The sequence below is a fragment of the Ambystoma mexicanum genome, chromosome 10 (assembly GCF_040938575.1).
Source record: "Ambystoma mexicanum isolate Mex_15411 chromosome 10, UKY_AmexF1_1, whole genome shotgun sequence".
In the NCBI taxonomy this organism is placed as follows: Eukaryota; Metazoa; Chordata; class Amphibia; order Caudata; family Ambystomatidae; genus Ambystoma; species Ambystoma mexicanum.
Window position 1 is genome coordinate 1,511,375,512 of NC_090932.1, and position 15,451 is coordinate 1,511,390,962.

Below are 15,451 nucleotides of genomic sequence, written 5' to 3' on the forward strand. Positions count from 1 at the left end.
CATTTCCCATGCTAAAATGCACTGTACAGGACTCTTCACCTTTTGAGAAGTTCACCATAGCGTATTCTGCTTGTACAGTGCTTTGCACATATTTCCAAATTTAAAAAAACATATACCAACTGTGTTCAACGACACATAAAAGAAACGTGGAATAAAGAAGAAAGGAGAACACTGGCAAGTGAGGGGTGTAGTGAAAAGACAACGGGGAGTGGGAAACGATGGAAAGAGGTGTAGTGGAAAGATAATGGGGAGTGGGAAACAGTGGAAAGAAAGGGGAAGAGGCGAAAAGCCCTGTACAAGGAAAGGAAGGAAATTGCACAAGAATTGTCTACATAATTGTTAGCAGAGTTTTCCTCAAATCCACTTGAGGTAAGACTTTATTAAACTATCCCGTGCCATACAGGTCCCCAATTCTTAGTATAAGACTGTACCACTCAAGGAACCTTTGTAGAGTAGCAGATCAGTCAGGCTTATCATAGGAGGAAGGTGTGAGCTTTAGGCAAGTACACTGAACCCAGTAAATACAATAGTCTAAGGAACCACACATACAATGTTATATTAAAATATACAGTTATTATATTTACACAAGGAAGGTAGATAAATACTTACCCAACACACACAGTGTTAACAATACTTTTCAAAGGCCATTGCTTCAATGGAGTAGGACTGGATTCAAAGTCTTAAGAAGCAGCCGAACAGCAAAAGTTCCAGAGTATACTTTTAGTCTCTAGGAAAAATGACTTGTCCGTTCAACACAATGAGGGGGACCCTGCAAAAGGACTCCCTAAAGGAACACAAGCCGGCAGCTTGAGGTAGAGTGGACACCCTGGAAGCGTCTTCACGCAATCCAGTCTCTCTGGAGCGACTTCTCGGTTCAAGGCAAGTTACACCTTTCACCCCACAGTACCTTAGATTAGGAGAAATGCTCGTAAAAAGAAAGGAGCAAACATGTTAGAATATAGGTGACCCTACTGTGCACAACCAAGACTGAAAATACAGTCTGCAGTAAATAATAGCACAATAGTTGGTAGAGCACGTCCACTGCCACCAGCCATAACTATAGGGTTGTCTATGTGACTAAAAAGTCACACGAGAAGGGGGATACTTGGTATTCTCCTTCGCACTCCACATAAGGTGGTGTGTGCTAATCTCTCATAGTATAAGGTTTTAGGACGGATACAAAGTATCCCTCTATCCTTAAGAACTGTTGTTAGTAAGGATAAGGAAATAATCTCAAAAGAGAGAATCCTCTGGGTTCCCAGCAACACTGCACATAAGGTGCTGTGTGCTGCAAAAGTTAAGCACAGATGCCTTTAAAGAGATATGGAGAAAACCAGACTCCATAGTAAAGTTAAAACCCAGAGAACAGAGTTCCAAAGGTCACAGCAAATAAGAATGAATGAGAGGAAAAGGGCTCCCCTTATTCAGGATACAAAAAAAGGTTCAGAGGTTCAGCACAACATGCTAGGGGTCTCACTAGGAGAAGGGATGATGCATAAAAATGATAAATCTGTTCCCCCCCACCCCCCAGACTAAGGGACAGGGACATCCACTCCTGGATGAATCTCTTGGTCCAGTCAGTCATACTTTCTGGAGAGACCATCAGCTTTCTTATGTTGGGTACCTAACCTGTGCTCAATAGTGACATCAAAGCCTTGAAGGCTAATGGAGCACCTGAGCAGTTATGGGTTTTCTCCTTTCATATGCATAAACCACCTTAAGGGTTGGTGGTCAGCTTGAATCCTGAAAGTAGTTCAATAGAGGTATGGCCTGAACTTCTTCAAGGCCCATACAATAGAAAAACATTCACGTTCAACTGTGGCCCTCCTAGTTTCCCTATCTTTTAGTTTTCAACTAACAAAATAGATGGGGTGCTCCCTGTCTTTGCTATCAAATTGACTCAAGACTGCTCCTATCCCTGTGTTGGAAGCATCAGTCGGGACTAAGAAGGCTTGACTATAATCTGGAGCTCGCAGCACTGGAAGTTAACATAGGGCATCTTTCATCTTTTTCACAGTCCTCATTCCACTTGGCTTTCTTTGGGTACATCGGAGAGGACACAGTATCAGAGGAAAAGCTATTGTCCCATAGTTCTCAATTAAGTTCCTGTAATATCCTGTAAGTCCAAAAAAGGCTCTTACTTGTGTTTGGGTTGTAGTGGTGTTAGGCAATGTTTCCATGCAGAGAACCCTCTTGGAACACTACAAGCAACTGACTACAGCTATAGGCAACCCAACCTTTGGTATAGGCTTGTAGTACACAGTTTTGGTAGCGTGTTGAGCAGACAGGTTTATCTCAAAAGGGGAAATGTGAGCTGTAGTGGAGTTACACAAAGATTTGCGGTTACATGTATTCAAATAAACTCTTAGACTCAAGGTTTCTTGCACAAAAAATTAATTTATCAGTCAGTTATAAAGCCTTCTTCAGAAGGGAGCAATAAAATAGTAACACACAAATATACTTCAATACTGTGAGTTTCTGAATTAGACAAGACCATTTTGGGATGGCCCACAGATGGCCCACAGGTGACTTCAGTAACAAGGGTGCTGGGTACATTAATATCTTACTGTTGGCATTCAGAACACTTCTTAATAAGTTAGTAAAAGGCAAAGGTTATTAGAACACAATAAATTACACATATTCATAAGCATGGCAAATACTTTGAGTCCACTAGAAGAGTCATTCAATTCGATAGGCTAAGCCAAAGTCAATGGGCAAAAGTCTTGGATAGGATAAAGCACTTCTGTTAAATAATGAAAAAGTCTTTGCACAATTTCTTAGGAGTATTTGAAAAAAAGAAGAATCAATTGTAGGGCCACAAGCTGATTAGACTTGTGAGTTGTGGAAGTTAAAAGCACTTCTACAGTAAGAGGTACGTTCTCTTAGACTTGTTTTTCAGTACCTTGGTAAAGAAGAAAGACTTTTGTAAAGGTTCTACATGAAATTCTTTTATGTAATCGAACCAAATGCAAATTAAAAAAAAAAAAAGAAGAAAAAATGCAGCTCAAGACTTCTGTTCCTGTGCAGCTCTGCAGGTCTCACTGTTCTTGGGCCTCAGTCGTGGGGACAAGAGGGAGGACGTCGGGGGACTCCTGCACTGTCAAAACTGCCAACCGGCAAACTATACTTTCAGTGGCTGTTTTGCGTTTCAGCTCCTTGCGGTACAGCAAATGGCAACAATCGTGGTTCCTGGCTGTCAAGGTGGACTTTCCTCACATCTGAGGTCCCGCACTCAACTGAAGGGTGTCAGACTTGGTCATTCCTGCTTCGTGGTAGTCTGGAGGATCTTCAAAAAGCTTTAGGTCAGCTTACAAGAAACGCACACAATCTGGTGTCCCTCTCCCTGGCTGTACGGTTTCCTGCAGCAACTCTGAGGAAATTCAACCAGCTCCGAGATGGGTATCCAGGTCGCTTACTTTGGGAGTTGATTGGTACCACCAACTCAAAGGGAGATGTCGTCCTTGCAGGGATTTTCTGTCGATGCAAACTTGGCAAGTAGTCACTGCAGCAGGGCTTCACCGGGCAAACCAACGGTCCAGGAGTTGCAGCAGGCGTCCTCTTCAAGCTCTTCTTCAGTTCCCTCGTCCAGGGGTCAACTCTGCCTTCCAAGCCAAAAGACTTGCCTTTTATTCAGTTCTCTCCCATTCATTCCAGCCTAGCTGTCACTCACCCAGCAGGGTGGCTGTCCTTGCCGGACAGTCAGCCAGCCAATCACCACAGAGTTCATTTGGGTCTCCTAGGTGACTAAGCACTGGGAGTTTCAGACACTTCCTGCCTACCCCAGACAGTCTGGAGCCAGAGGCGGGTTTCACTCCTGAAGCCCGCCAAAGGCAAATGAACAAAGAGACCAAACCTGATTTGGCACGCAGAGAAAAACTCAGACCTTTCCACAAAGAAATGGCGAAAAAAGACGACCAGGGACCATTTTAGCAAAGGAGGCTCAGCGCCATTTTGAAAACATGGCTCCCTCAATTTAACGTTACCGGAGCTGCGAACAGTTCGCGGTCGGGCTAAATCATGGTAGTTTATACAAAAACCACTGCCACCAGCCATTCTGAGGGGAAAGGGTAACATATAAATGCTACATGTGTAACTAGACACAGAAGATACTAAGTAATCCCTCCAGCACTCTATTGTAAGATGAGGTGTGCTGGGCCTAGAATTGTACAGGACTAAGAAGACTCAGTGAAGTAAATTTTACCCCACTGCTCTGGGAAACAGTAGTTGATCCCAGAGAAGGTATTTAAACCTTGAGAAATCTGGAAGACTTCCCTGTGGCCCTACACTGAAGGTGCTTTGTGACACAATTGTAAAAGATGATGCCTATGGAGTTGGGTTAGACCCCACAACCAAAAAGAAAGTGTATAAAATCACATTAAAATACATTATAGAGTGGGAAAAAAGTGTCTTGCTCTCTCCTGGTAAAAAACCAAGTCCTCAAAATCAAGCAAAGTTGCTGGGGGTCTCTAAGGTGGAGGGAATTAGCAAATGTTTGAGAATTCTCCCTAACAAGGGGTCCTGTACCCTTTGTACCTTGCTGGGTAAGGGGTTGATCTCACCTCCTCCTACCTCATGTCGATGGTAGAACACTTGTAAGGAACTCATGGTGGCAACATTAAAGACAGATACAAGTGATCACAGTTCAAAGGTGTTTATTGAACTTTATCATGGGGGAAATAAACGTCTAATCTAAACCTAAATCTAAGATGAGAGCAAGCTATGACCATCAAATAATAAGGCAGTCCTAGTGCCGTTTTGTCAAATAAAAGGGCCTATACTAAAAAATAAAAAATAAACATTGCCAAGCCTTACTTATAAATTACAAAAAGAGTGTGGGATAACCAGAGAACCAAGACGTGTTCACCAAATGATAAGTCAGGATGGTTTTGCTGGGTCTCCCTTCCCTGCGTTTGAAGCACGGGACAAGGCGGACTCTCGAGCACAGCACACTCCTTGGCCTCGTCAGCACAGGGTTCACAGTTCAAGTTCAACAATATCAAAAACCTTCAGAGGCTAAGTCTCTTCCTTGCAAAAGTATCTTGCCTTAGAAGGCCTGTGGTATTTCACAATGACAAACGAACAAAAGTTCTCTCTGATCTTGTACCTTGGGCGATTGCTGTTCGCCCACAGGATCTCCCTCCGTCGGGCTCAGATCCTACTCACAGTTTGTGCCTCCCTCGGGCTCACTACAGCATTTATTTAACACTGTTAATGTATTTCTCATTTTCATCAGAAAGCAAGGTTTGCCTTCTCCTAGCTTTCTTTCGGCCCCCCTTTGTCGGGTTCACACTTGCTACATTCCACAGTTCACAATCTTATTGGAAAGCGGGGTTCCCTTCTCCTAGCTTTCCTCTGCCAACGGGTCAGACTTTCAATTGTACAAGAGATTTGACGTAACTCTTGTAGGACCACTCTTACGCCACCCTTTCTTAGGGCCTTCTAGTTCTAGTAGTTTTTAATCGGGTCCCGGTCTAAAGCCTTTCGAATGAGCACCCACGTGGCGTCAGACCCCTCTGCACCTGGACCTCAACTGGCTTTCTTTTAAAGTTAAAACACACACAAGTTTGTTCTTGTGGCAATTCCTTCTGTTCAAAATGTTGCTACTTGCAATCTTGGGCTCAACGCAGCTCGGTTTGCTATTGGCTTCCTCCAACCAATGTTCCCTCTAAGCTGTGCGCATGTGCGCTTGCCCAGCTTCCTTCTGAGTGCCGCTCAGAAGAGTTTTGGCAGCGCACACAGACAATTCCCACCTTATCAATAATTAATAAGGCACAATCCACAGCAGTTACCTGATATTTGTTTTTTCTCTTAATGAAGCTAAATTATCGTCGTAGTCATGATATTCAGTTCTACTACCCTATTTGCCGTATTAGCATAGTTGGTCGAAAAACATTTGACCTTTTACTTTTGACTGAACTTTTGCGATTTGTTTTGTTGAAATTTGGTCAAATTTAATTAGATATATACATGGGGTGGAGTAAGGGAATAGAGGGGGTTTTGAGGGGTCTTCCCCCCTCCCCCTGTATTTTCAGCCAAAAAAAGAGCATAGACAAATTCGGTCAAATGGGAAAAGGTCCAATATTTTCGATTAAGTAGACGCAAACCCTATTTGCCTTCCCATACTAGCAAGTATTACCTTAAAAACCTAAATACAGAATAAATCCTCAAGAGGTTAAAACAAATATGAAAAAAGTGGCTCCGTGAACAGAAGATCTAACAGAGATATGCCTGCACACATTAACCAAACAACCCTCCCAAATATTGGATACTGACTGCAAGTAAAAAGGATACTTTATCCTTATTAAAAGATGTTCGCACCCCTTAAAATTCCTCTTGAGATCAGGCAGTAATATTATTAGAGTTCCTACCTATGCCACTGTTCTGCTGATCACTGATTTGTAAATATAAATGGAGATCACTGATTTGTAAATATAAATGGAGATTTGTGGGTAAAATAAAGGGGAAGGCGCCTCTATGTTCATTATTTCCCATTTCTGTTGGGCACATTTTCCTGTTTTTAGGGAGTAAAAATGGATGGTGTGTATGTCTCTTAGCTGTAAGACTGGTTTTGAGCAAGTGTCACAGCTCTGTTCCCAGGACAATGTAATGTGGATGGAAAAAAGAGGCACATGAACTCTGATCATCATATTCTGTGGTGAAGTTATTCTGATGCAATTATCATCCTTACACAGATTATGAGAAGCATGTTCTTCTGGCTTTTAATTACTTAATTCAAATGGCAGTTTTCCTACCCTTTTACCATCTGTAAATATTGTATCTCATGCAAATTATTAGCCAACCACATCAGTTATAGGTGATACGTTTTTTGCAATACAGATGAATGTTTTTTCCAGAAGCATAAAACACTTAATGCATTGTCTCTGATCAGTTTCGACAAATGAATAGCCACAACTAAAACTATTATACGAAGGAATCCGTGCTTTTTTTGTGCATGTTCATTTTGCTCTGTGCAGGAATACATTTGCTAGGTAGTGTGGCAGATCTTGAAGTCTTAGACTGGTTGATGAGCCCTCTTTATAATCACATATCAATTTTCGTGTTAGCCTACATCTTTGGGAAAAGTGCTCTAAGATACACCTTTTACACAGATTTGTAAAGAATTGCAGTGGTTGCAAAGGGGACATTCCCTTCAAAACTCTTTTTGCATATAACTCACTAACTGGGCATGCTCACAAAGTCGTTCACCTCGTTAGTCAGTTGCGCACATGGAAATTAATTTGTGCACGAACGCCAACCATCTCCGCACTTTGAGAAAAATAATTAGAGGGAACATTGCCTCCAACTCACTTGCTGTGCTGAACCCGTTGACTTCTCCGATCTCTGGAGTCAAGGATAGTACCACGGTAGCCAGCTTGCCTCTCTGCCTGCGTTATCAATGCGGGAGGCCCCCGTGTACCGTTGGCATCTGCTGCTCCACCTGCCAGCTGTAACTCCCAGTCTTATGATTTCCTTTTCGGAGGCTTTGCAGGTCTGAGTTGAAAAGGGCAAGGGCAATTCCCCCTTCCTCGTCCTTCCATGTCTCGCCACTTTTCTCCTCCCTTTGTACTGCCGGTTTGGTATAGCTGTCGTCTCGTGCGTTCAACCTTCCTCAAGGTGTGCTTTTGTGCTCCGCCCTTTATCCCTGTGGGGAAAGTATCGGCCTTCAGGTGTGCATGGTTATTGTCAATTGCCCAACTCTGCCTTACCCATGTGTTGGGACATGTCAGGTAAATGGCTTTGTTGTTAGTCAGTTGTCTGTTACAGTGTAAGAAAGTGTTTGTGTGGGAAAGGGGGGAAGGGGTTTCTGAATATCCTACATGGTAGGATGGGGAGAAGGTGTTACACGGAAGGGGATACTGCGTCTCAACCCTCAGTGTCCCACTTCCACGCCACGAAGACCCCTCACCCAGGTGATCCTCCCCTATGTGATCCTCCCCCACTGGTCCACGACAGATCCCCCAGGGACTAGTAAGTGATGCACCTTCAGGTTTCTCACACACTTAACTCTGACCAACTTGGCACTTACTTGCTTTGATGTTCGTATTGGCCAGGTGGATATGTTCCACCCGGGTAGGGCTGAACACTGCAATGTCATCTAGGTATGCCATGCGGAGGTTCTCTAAACCATTCAGAATATGTCAAAAAAGGTAGCAGGCGCTCCTTTTTGGATTGAAAAATGCCCCTGCCACTTTTCTGAGAAGGTAAATCATATTCTGAATGGTTTCAAAGAAGGTAGCAGGCGCTCCTCTCCAGAAAGAACATGGCATGATAACCTGTACTGAGATGAGAGTTTGCAGCACACGCTTTTTGCTCACTGTACCTTTCACAGATGGGAAATATCCATTTGCATATCAGTCTTTGTCCCGCCCATATGGGAAGTCCAGCACCGAAATGCTATGGCAATTCCTCTCTGAACAAGAGTACTAAAAGCAACCCCATACACGTGTTTCAGCCTTGTTGGGCCTCATCAGTGAGGTGAAGCTTTGTCTCTCTGAGCACAGTGAGCACAGTCCACGTCTGGTTGCCCCCATAGCATTTCGTGCTGGACTGCCCATGTGGGCGGGACAAAGACTGATATGCAAATGGATATTTCCCATCTGTGAAAGGTACAGTGAGCAAAAAGTGTGTGCTGCAAACTCACATCTCAGAACAGGTTATCATGCCATGTTCTTTCTGGAGAGGAGCGCCTGCTACCTTCTTTGAAATGTTTGCAAGGAACTTGGGGTTGGTCACACTGAGTTACCTGGGGGCAACCAGACGTGGACTCCCTGCTCACTGTGCTCAGAGACACAAAGCTTCACCTCACCGATGAGACCCAACAAGGCTGAAACACGTTTATGGGGTTGCTTTTGGTACTCTTGTTCAGAGAGGAATTGCCATAGCATTTCGGTGCTGGACTGCCCATGTGGGCGGGACAAAGACTGATGTGCAAATGGATATTTCCCATCTGTGAAAGGTACAGTGAGCAAAAAGCGTGTGCTGCAAACTCTCATCTCAGTACAGGTTATCATGCCATGTTCTTTCTGGAGAGGAGCGCCTGCTACCTTCTTTGAAACCATTCAGAATATGATTTACCTTCTCAGAAAAGTGGCAGGTGCATTTTTCAATCCAAAGGGCATGACCTTAAACTGGTACAAGATTTTGAGAACTTGTAGGTGACCCCACAGGTTTTCCACATGGCCTGTATGTAGTGTGACATGAGATTTGACCCCCCTGTCGGATACAGACCCCTTAGGAAATTCTACTCTGGTAAAAATACCAGGTAGGGCCTTAGCCACTGCCTGAGCAGTAATAGTTTTCATTTGTATAGGTTCAGGGTACCTAGGGGCATGGTCCACTACAATCAACTTAACTCGGTTGCCTGAAGAAGTTGGAGGGCCTTGGGGACCAACACTGCCAATCCCCACCCTCTCAAAAGGAACTCTCGCAATTGGGAGAGGCACTAAAGGTGCCACATTCTTGGAACTACCTTTACCAGATAACTGGCAAGTGTGGCAACTCCTGCAATGTGTATCTACCTCTGCACCCATCTTGGGCCGGTAGAAGTACAATGAGATCATCTCTTTGGTCCTTTTTGAACTCAAATGACCAGCCAGAGGGACTTCTTGGGCCAATTCCAGAAATGTGGATCTCAAGTCTTAGGGTAGCACCAGTCTCCTGAGGTCCCCTGGAATAGATTCCATAGGTTCACTGTAGAGGAGGCCATCCTCCCAGTAGAGCCTACGCTTCCCAGGTGTTTGCCCTTCACTCTGGGAAGCTGCCTACTGATGCAGACCTTCTAGATAGGGATCCTCTTCTCTCTGTCCCCTACTTAAGTCTATCCTTGAGGGACCCTTCTGCAAGCAAAGGCTGCCGCTCAGGATGATCTCTAGGATCCAGATCCTCCAGACAGGGTTGATTCCCCTCCACCTCTGACTCATCAGAAGATTGTTCTTCAGCGGATTCTTCTGTCACCAACTCAGCCTCAGCTGGTGGTGGGGGGTCACAGGTGTGACTTGGAGTTTCTCTTTCACAGAAACTCTCTTGTTTGAGGAGGTTTTGGGATTGAGGCCCTCCTTTCCTTTTGAGATTCTGGATTTCTCCTTGGTCTCTGTTGGAAAGTCTCTTAAGGTTGCCTCCCTTACTTTTCTTGTCAGCTCCCTTTTCTTCTTGGAAGGAGGTGTGGGTGTCCTGGAAACCTACACCCAGGGCTTTCAATTCATTGCCTAAAAGTACCCTACCAGACACTTCAGACTGAACATTTGCAGTGATTTTAACAGTCATGTCATTATATTTAATAATAGCTGGCAGTATTGGACAAATTGAGACTGGACCTTGGTAGGTCTTTTGGGAGCCTTAGCAACTTCCTCAGGTTGGAATAAACTTTCATCTACCACAGTTATACTGACCCAAGTGTCTCTAACGGCATGGGTGTCCTGACCATTAAAAAGCACACTGTCTTTATAATAGTCTTTAATATTATCGGGAATAGAATTAGACTTCAAAGTTCTGTTGTTACCACACTTTTGGTGGGGGATTTAGAAATGATCCCTCTTCTTTCTTCTTGTGGTTCCTGACCCTTTTCAGGTATTGTAAAGGGTCCTTTCAAACCTGGCTATGAGAGCAGTCCTTACCAACTGGTAATCCTCTCTATCAGCCTCATTCAACTCCATCAGCCTCATTCAGCTCCATCACAGCCATTCTGGGGAGCCTAGAGATAACCGATGAAACACGCTCACTCTGAAATATATCCTGTACTTTGCACATAAACTCAAATGTACCCAGCCAATCCAGAATATTGGTTTTAACATCATGCACACTCACCAAATCGTTTGGGCGATGAGTCTTCCTGAACCTGTATGTGTCTGGGAGAGAAGACTCTGAAACAGAAGGGGAGTCGGGAGACATTTTAATATCGTGCTCATGCTGCATCTCTTTATCTCTGAGTTACAGTTCCTTCAATTCCTTTTCTTTAATTTCATATTGTATCTCCAGTTTTTTTTTAAATTGAAGCTGCATTTAAATGTTCTCTATTTCTAGAACCAGCTCTGTTGACATGTTAGACATGGGTATGGGTGAGGTTAGATTCGGAGGTGGATCAACAATCATTAACATCCACATCATCTACCTCACTTCCTGGAAGATGAGGACTAAGGGTTACACTTTGTCCGTCATCCTTATCCATATCAATTTTGGGAGTAAGGGATTACAGGCCAACTCGCAGTGCTTTGGTGATCCAATAAAGTCTAGATCAATTCAGCTTTCTTTCCTTTAGCACAAATGCATCTCTCTTTACACACATCTTTCAGTTTTTCAACAGATTAATAAGAGCCTCTGCCTTAAAGTTGTCCATCATTGCAGTGATTTAGTAGTTCACAGTATAGTAACTAGCCATGTGGGTGTATTCTTTGGACACAGGTACAACTAGGAGTCAATGTAATCCAACACTACTGTAACCAGCTGTAACACCAGTGTTAGCAGACTTTTCCTAAAGTCCACTTAAGATAAGACTACATAAAACTATCCCTTGGCACACAGCCGGTCACCAACTCTTAGTATAAGTCCGTGCTACTGAAGCAACCTTGATAGAGGGGCAGAGCAGTCATGCTTATCATAGGAGGAAGTTGTGAACTGTAGGTAGGTACACTGAACCCAGTATATACAATAGTCCAAAGAAACACTTAAGCATAACATGTTATATTAAAATATACTTTGTTTACACAGGGAAGGTAGATAAATACTTAGTTCACTTAACCAACACACATGGGAATTCTTAATACTTTTCAAAGGCCATTGCTTCATTGGTAACTGCTCGTGGTACAATTGTTAGTTTGACACTAGTGACAGATCTACCATATTATTGGTACTACGGCACACTCGTGTTAAGACAAAGGTATACAGTAATTGTATTTAGTTAGCAAAACCACATAAGAGAAAGTATTTTATTAAGGATAAATGTTGATTACTCACACAGCAGCAGTGCGTAACCTCTAGAGACACTTTTTGTACAAACTAACGCTTTGAAAGTCCAATCCCTAACTATACGTAAAAGTCTGTGCAGTAGTGGATTCAAAGTCTTAAGAAGCAACAGAACAGCAACAGTTCCTCAGGATACTTTTAGTCTCTAGGAAAAGTTACTGGGCAATTCAACACAACAAGGGGGACCCTGCAAAAGGACTCCCTAAAGGGACACAAGCCAGCAGCTTGAGTCAGAGGTAGAGTGGACACCCTTGACACCTATTCACGCGCTCCAGAGTGACTTCTCGGTTCAAGGTAAGTTATACCTTTCATCCCACAGTACCCTCGGTTAGAAGAAATGCTCGTAGCTGGATTCTCCTCTGCGCAGAAGCGATGGACCCAGTCTCCCGATTCCTCGGTCTGGTGACGAAAGGAAGGACTCTGAATGGGTTATCTCAGCAGCAATCTCGATGGAGGACCTTTGGCACAGATTTCTTAAGTCTCATTGGTTGGTCTGCAGTTTTGGTGCCTTATACTCAGCACCAACAAAGGACATGGTAGTGAGTAACTCCTGCCCCTACTTCCTGCCTGCGCAGGCACACTGGAGCCTAGGTGGGGACACCCAAGGGTTCCCACCAAAGGCAAAACACAGACCGCCCCCTCCCAGAATGGTGGAAGGACTAACAAAGAACAACCACGATAGAAATGGCGAAAAAAAGAAAGGAGCACCATGTTAGAACATAGATGACCCTATTGTGCCACAATCGAGAGTGGGAATATAGTGTGCGTTCAAAAAAGAGCACAATAGTTGGTAGAACACGTCCACTGCCACCAGCCATAACTATAGGATTTTCTATGTAACTAAAAAGTCACAGGAGCAGAGAGGAGAGGGATACTAAGTATACCCTTCGTACTCCACATAAGGTGGTGTGTGCTGCTCACCTCTCATAGTATAACATTTTAGGAAGGATATAAAGTATCCCTCTATCCTTAAGAACTGTAGTTAGTAAGGATAAGGAAATAACCTCTAAAGTAGAGCCCAAAGGGTTCCCGGCAACACTGCACATAAGGTGCGGTGTACTGCAAATGTTAATTACAGATGCCTTTAAAGAGATATGGAGGAAAGCAGACTCCATAGTAAAGGTAAAACACAGAACAGAGTTGAAAAAGTCGGAGCAAATAAGGCATGCGTAGGAAAAAGCTCCCCTCATTCAGGATAGAAAGAAAAAGGTCTAGAAGTCCAGCAAAAAGTGCTGGTGGTCTCACACTAGGAGAGGGGATGAAGCAGAAAAATGATAAATCTCTCTAACAATAATATCTAGGGAAAATTATAGAAAAATAGATTATGAAGGAGGCAGTTTTGTTGCAACAAAAGAATTCTTTCTCATGGCAAGCATTCCATTATGGAAAGAATGTAGACCCGGTCTACACACCTGATTGTCAATAAGTTTTCGTGGTAACTCACAGATGTTTAGTGAGGTGCAGAGGAGAAAAAACACTACCCTGACACTAGGTAGTGATGCAAAATAGGGAAAAGAAAGTGTCAACGGGTTGTGGATCACTCGGGTTATTGCCAAAGGCAATCGGTAAGTTAATAATTGTAATTTTATGTAATACTCCTTATGCTAATAGTTCTATTCTTTAACCATTAAGATTAGACCTGTTTTTAAACAGGAGGAAAAGGATCAATAATTTCCATAGTCCAGAATTTAATTGTCAAAGTTTATGGACATATCAGTAATACTACCATTCAACTTTTGTAAATACTCATGAATAAGTGTGCACTTAATTATCAATTTAAACAAGCAAATGTTAAGTTTATTAATGCATGCCAATCTACATTCAGCAATAATCGCAATTGTTGATCTCCATATAGAAAACGTGCATAAAATACAATTATCTTAATCTTATTCAATATTTTTATGCACAGTAGGGGCCTCACTACTGTTTCAGTGGCTCAACCCGTTTCGGGAATCTATTTCCCTTCTTCAGGAGCGAAATATTAGATATTGTGCATTTTGTTCTTATTTTCATATTCTGACTATTCCTAATAGTCTGCTTCACACTAGAGAGATAATCACAAAAATATTTAAATAATTATCTTCAGCATCAGTTAATAGCATGTAAAGTTATATCTCACTATCAAAATATCCCTACCTCTCATCGGTGCCCCCTAACTGTTGCTGAGTTGGGGGTAATCAGATGTTGAGTGACTGCTGTTAGGTATGGCATTATCATCGATATTTAAATGGGTGTCCCCTCATATTAAATGAGTTCATTCAACTTGGATTCCAAGAGTACTCAAACTGGTGTCTCTACAGAAAATATACATACATGAAATGTTTCTATATTCAACTTTATATTGAGTAAACTTTCATACTATTAGATCAAAAAAACAAAATGATCAAGTAACAAAGTCTTAGCATGCCATTCAAAGTTTCCTCCAAGCAGCTCCTAGTACGCATATGCAGGTAAACATAAAGCATTTCCAGTGGACTTTGATAGGCAAACTTCAATCTTAAATTGGGCCCTCACGTTCCATGTTATGCTCATAGGATTTTATACTTGACTATGTCACCAGTTTTTATTATCGCTAAGTTGATACTTCTGTATGTAATTTGTATTCTTTTCATCTTCAAGATCTGGACTTTGCCGGTCTTGCCCGGGGGTTTGGTCTGCTGAGGATGCCCAAGATGCCAGAGCTCCGAGGGAAGACTTTTCCCGACTTCACCCCGATCACACTGGACACGGACTCCATTGCATACAAGGATAAAAACCGGGAAAAGCAGAGGCAGAAATTGCTAGAGGAACAAAGGCTGCAATGGCAGCAACACATAGAGCGAAAGAAATTCATAAAGAATAAAGCCTGGTCGAAGCAGAAAGCCAAGAAGGAAAAGAAGAAAAAAGTTGCTGCAAAACGAAAGAAAGAGGAGGTAAGGTTCAAATGTAACTTAACTGCACCATATATTTCAACGTTGGCCAATGCAGCTTGTATTTATCCTGTGCCCTGCTTTTGCAGGTGGTGGCAGGTCATATTAATACACTTAAATGCCTATTTGTCGTGAGTTGAATTCATATTATTAATTTACTGTGGTTTCATTATGTGCCATAAGTGAATACCGCAAGTGATCTGTACATGTTTTGCATATAAAAACCCAATGAAAAGAAATAGATGCACTGCTGCATTTAGGCTATCAGGCAATCTGTGTCCTGCAATGTCTGTTGCTTGTATAGGCCGTATGCCTCCCTAGGACGGGTACAAAGTGCTGGAATGTGCAGACAGCAAAGTGAAGAAGGGAATGGAAAAGAGGAAGGAGTGGTGTAGAGCAAAGAGGCCCTGATATGTTTGTTGCTCGAGGACCAATTATGCTGATCGGTGGCCACTTCAAAGTGCTGGTATCTGACTAGTTTAGTACAATTTCACCTCCGTCCCCAAGTGTGACATTGAGTCTCGCTCCTAGCCCATAGCAGAGACTGAAATATCTCCTATTCCAAATCCACTTAGTTGCTTTCG

General features: G+C 42.9%; 1 protein-coding gene across 1 annotated transcript in view; it reads left to right on the forward strand.

The window, feature by feature from the left end:
* DDX55 (DEAD-box helicase 55) overlaps positions 1 to 15,451 on the forward strand; it is a 345,960-nt gene that overhangs the window by 281,087 nt on the left and 49,422 nt on the right. The window contains exon 13 of the mRNA XM_069619685.1: positions 14,578 to 14,870. Coding sequence (XP_069475786.1) covers positions 14,578 to 14,870 — 293 coding nt within the window. The remainder of the gene's footprint in view (positions 1 to 14,577; positions 14,871 to 15,451) is intronic.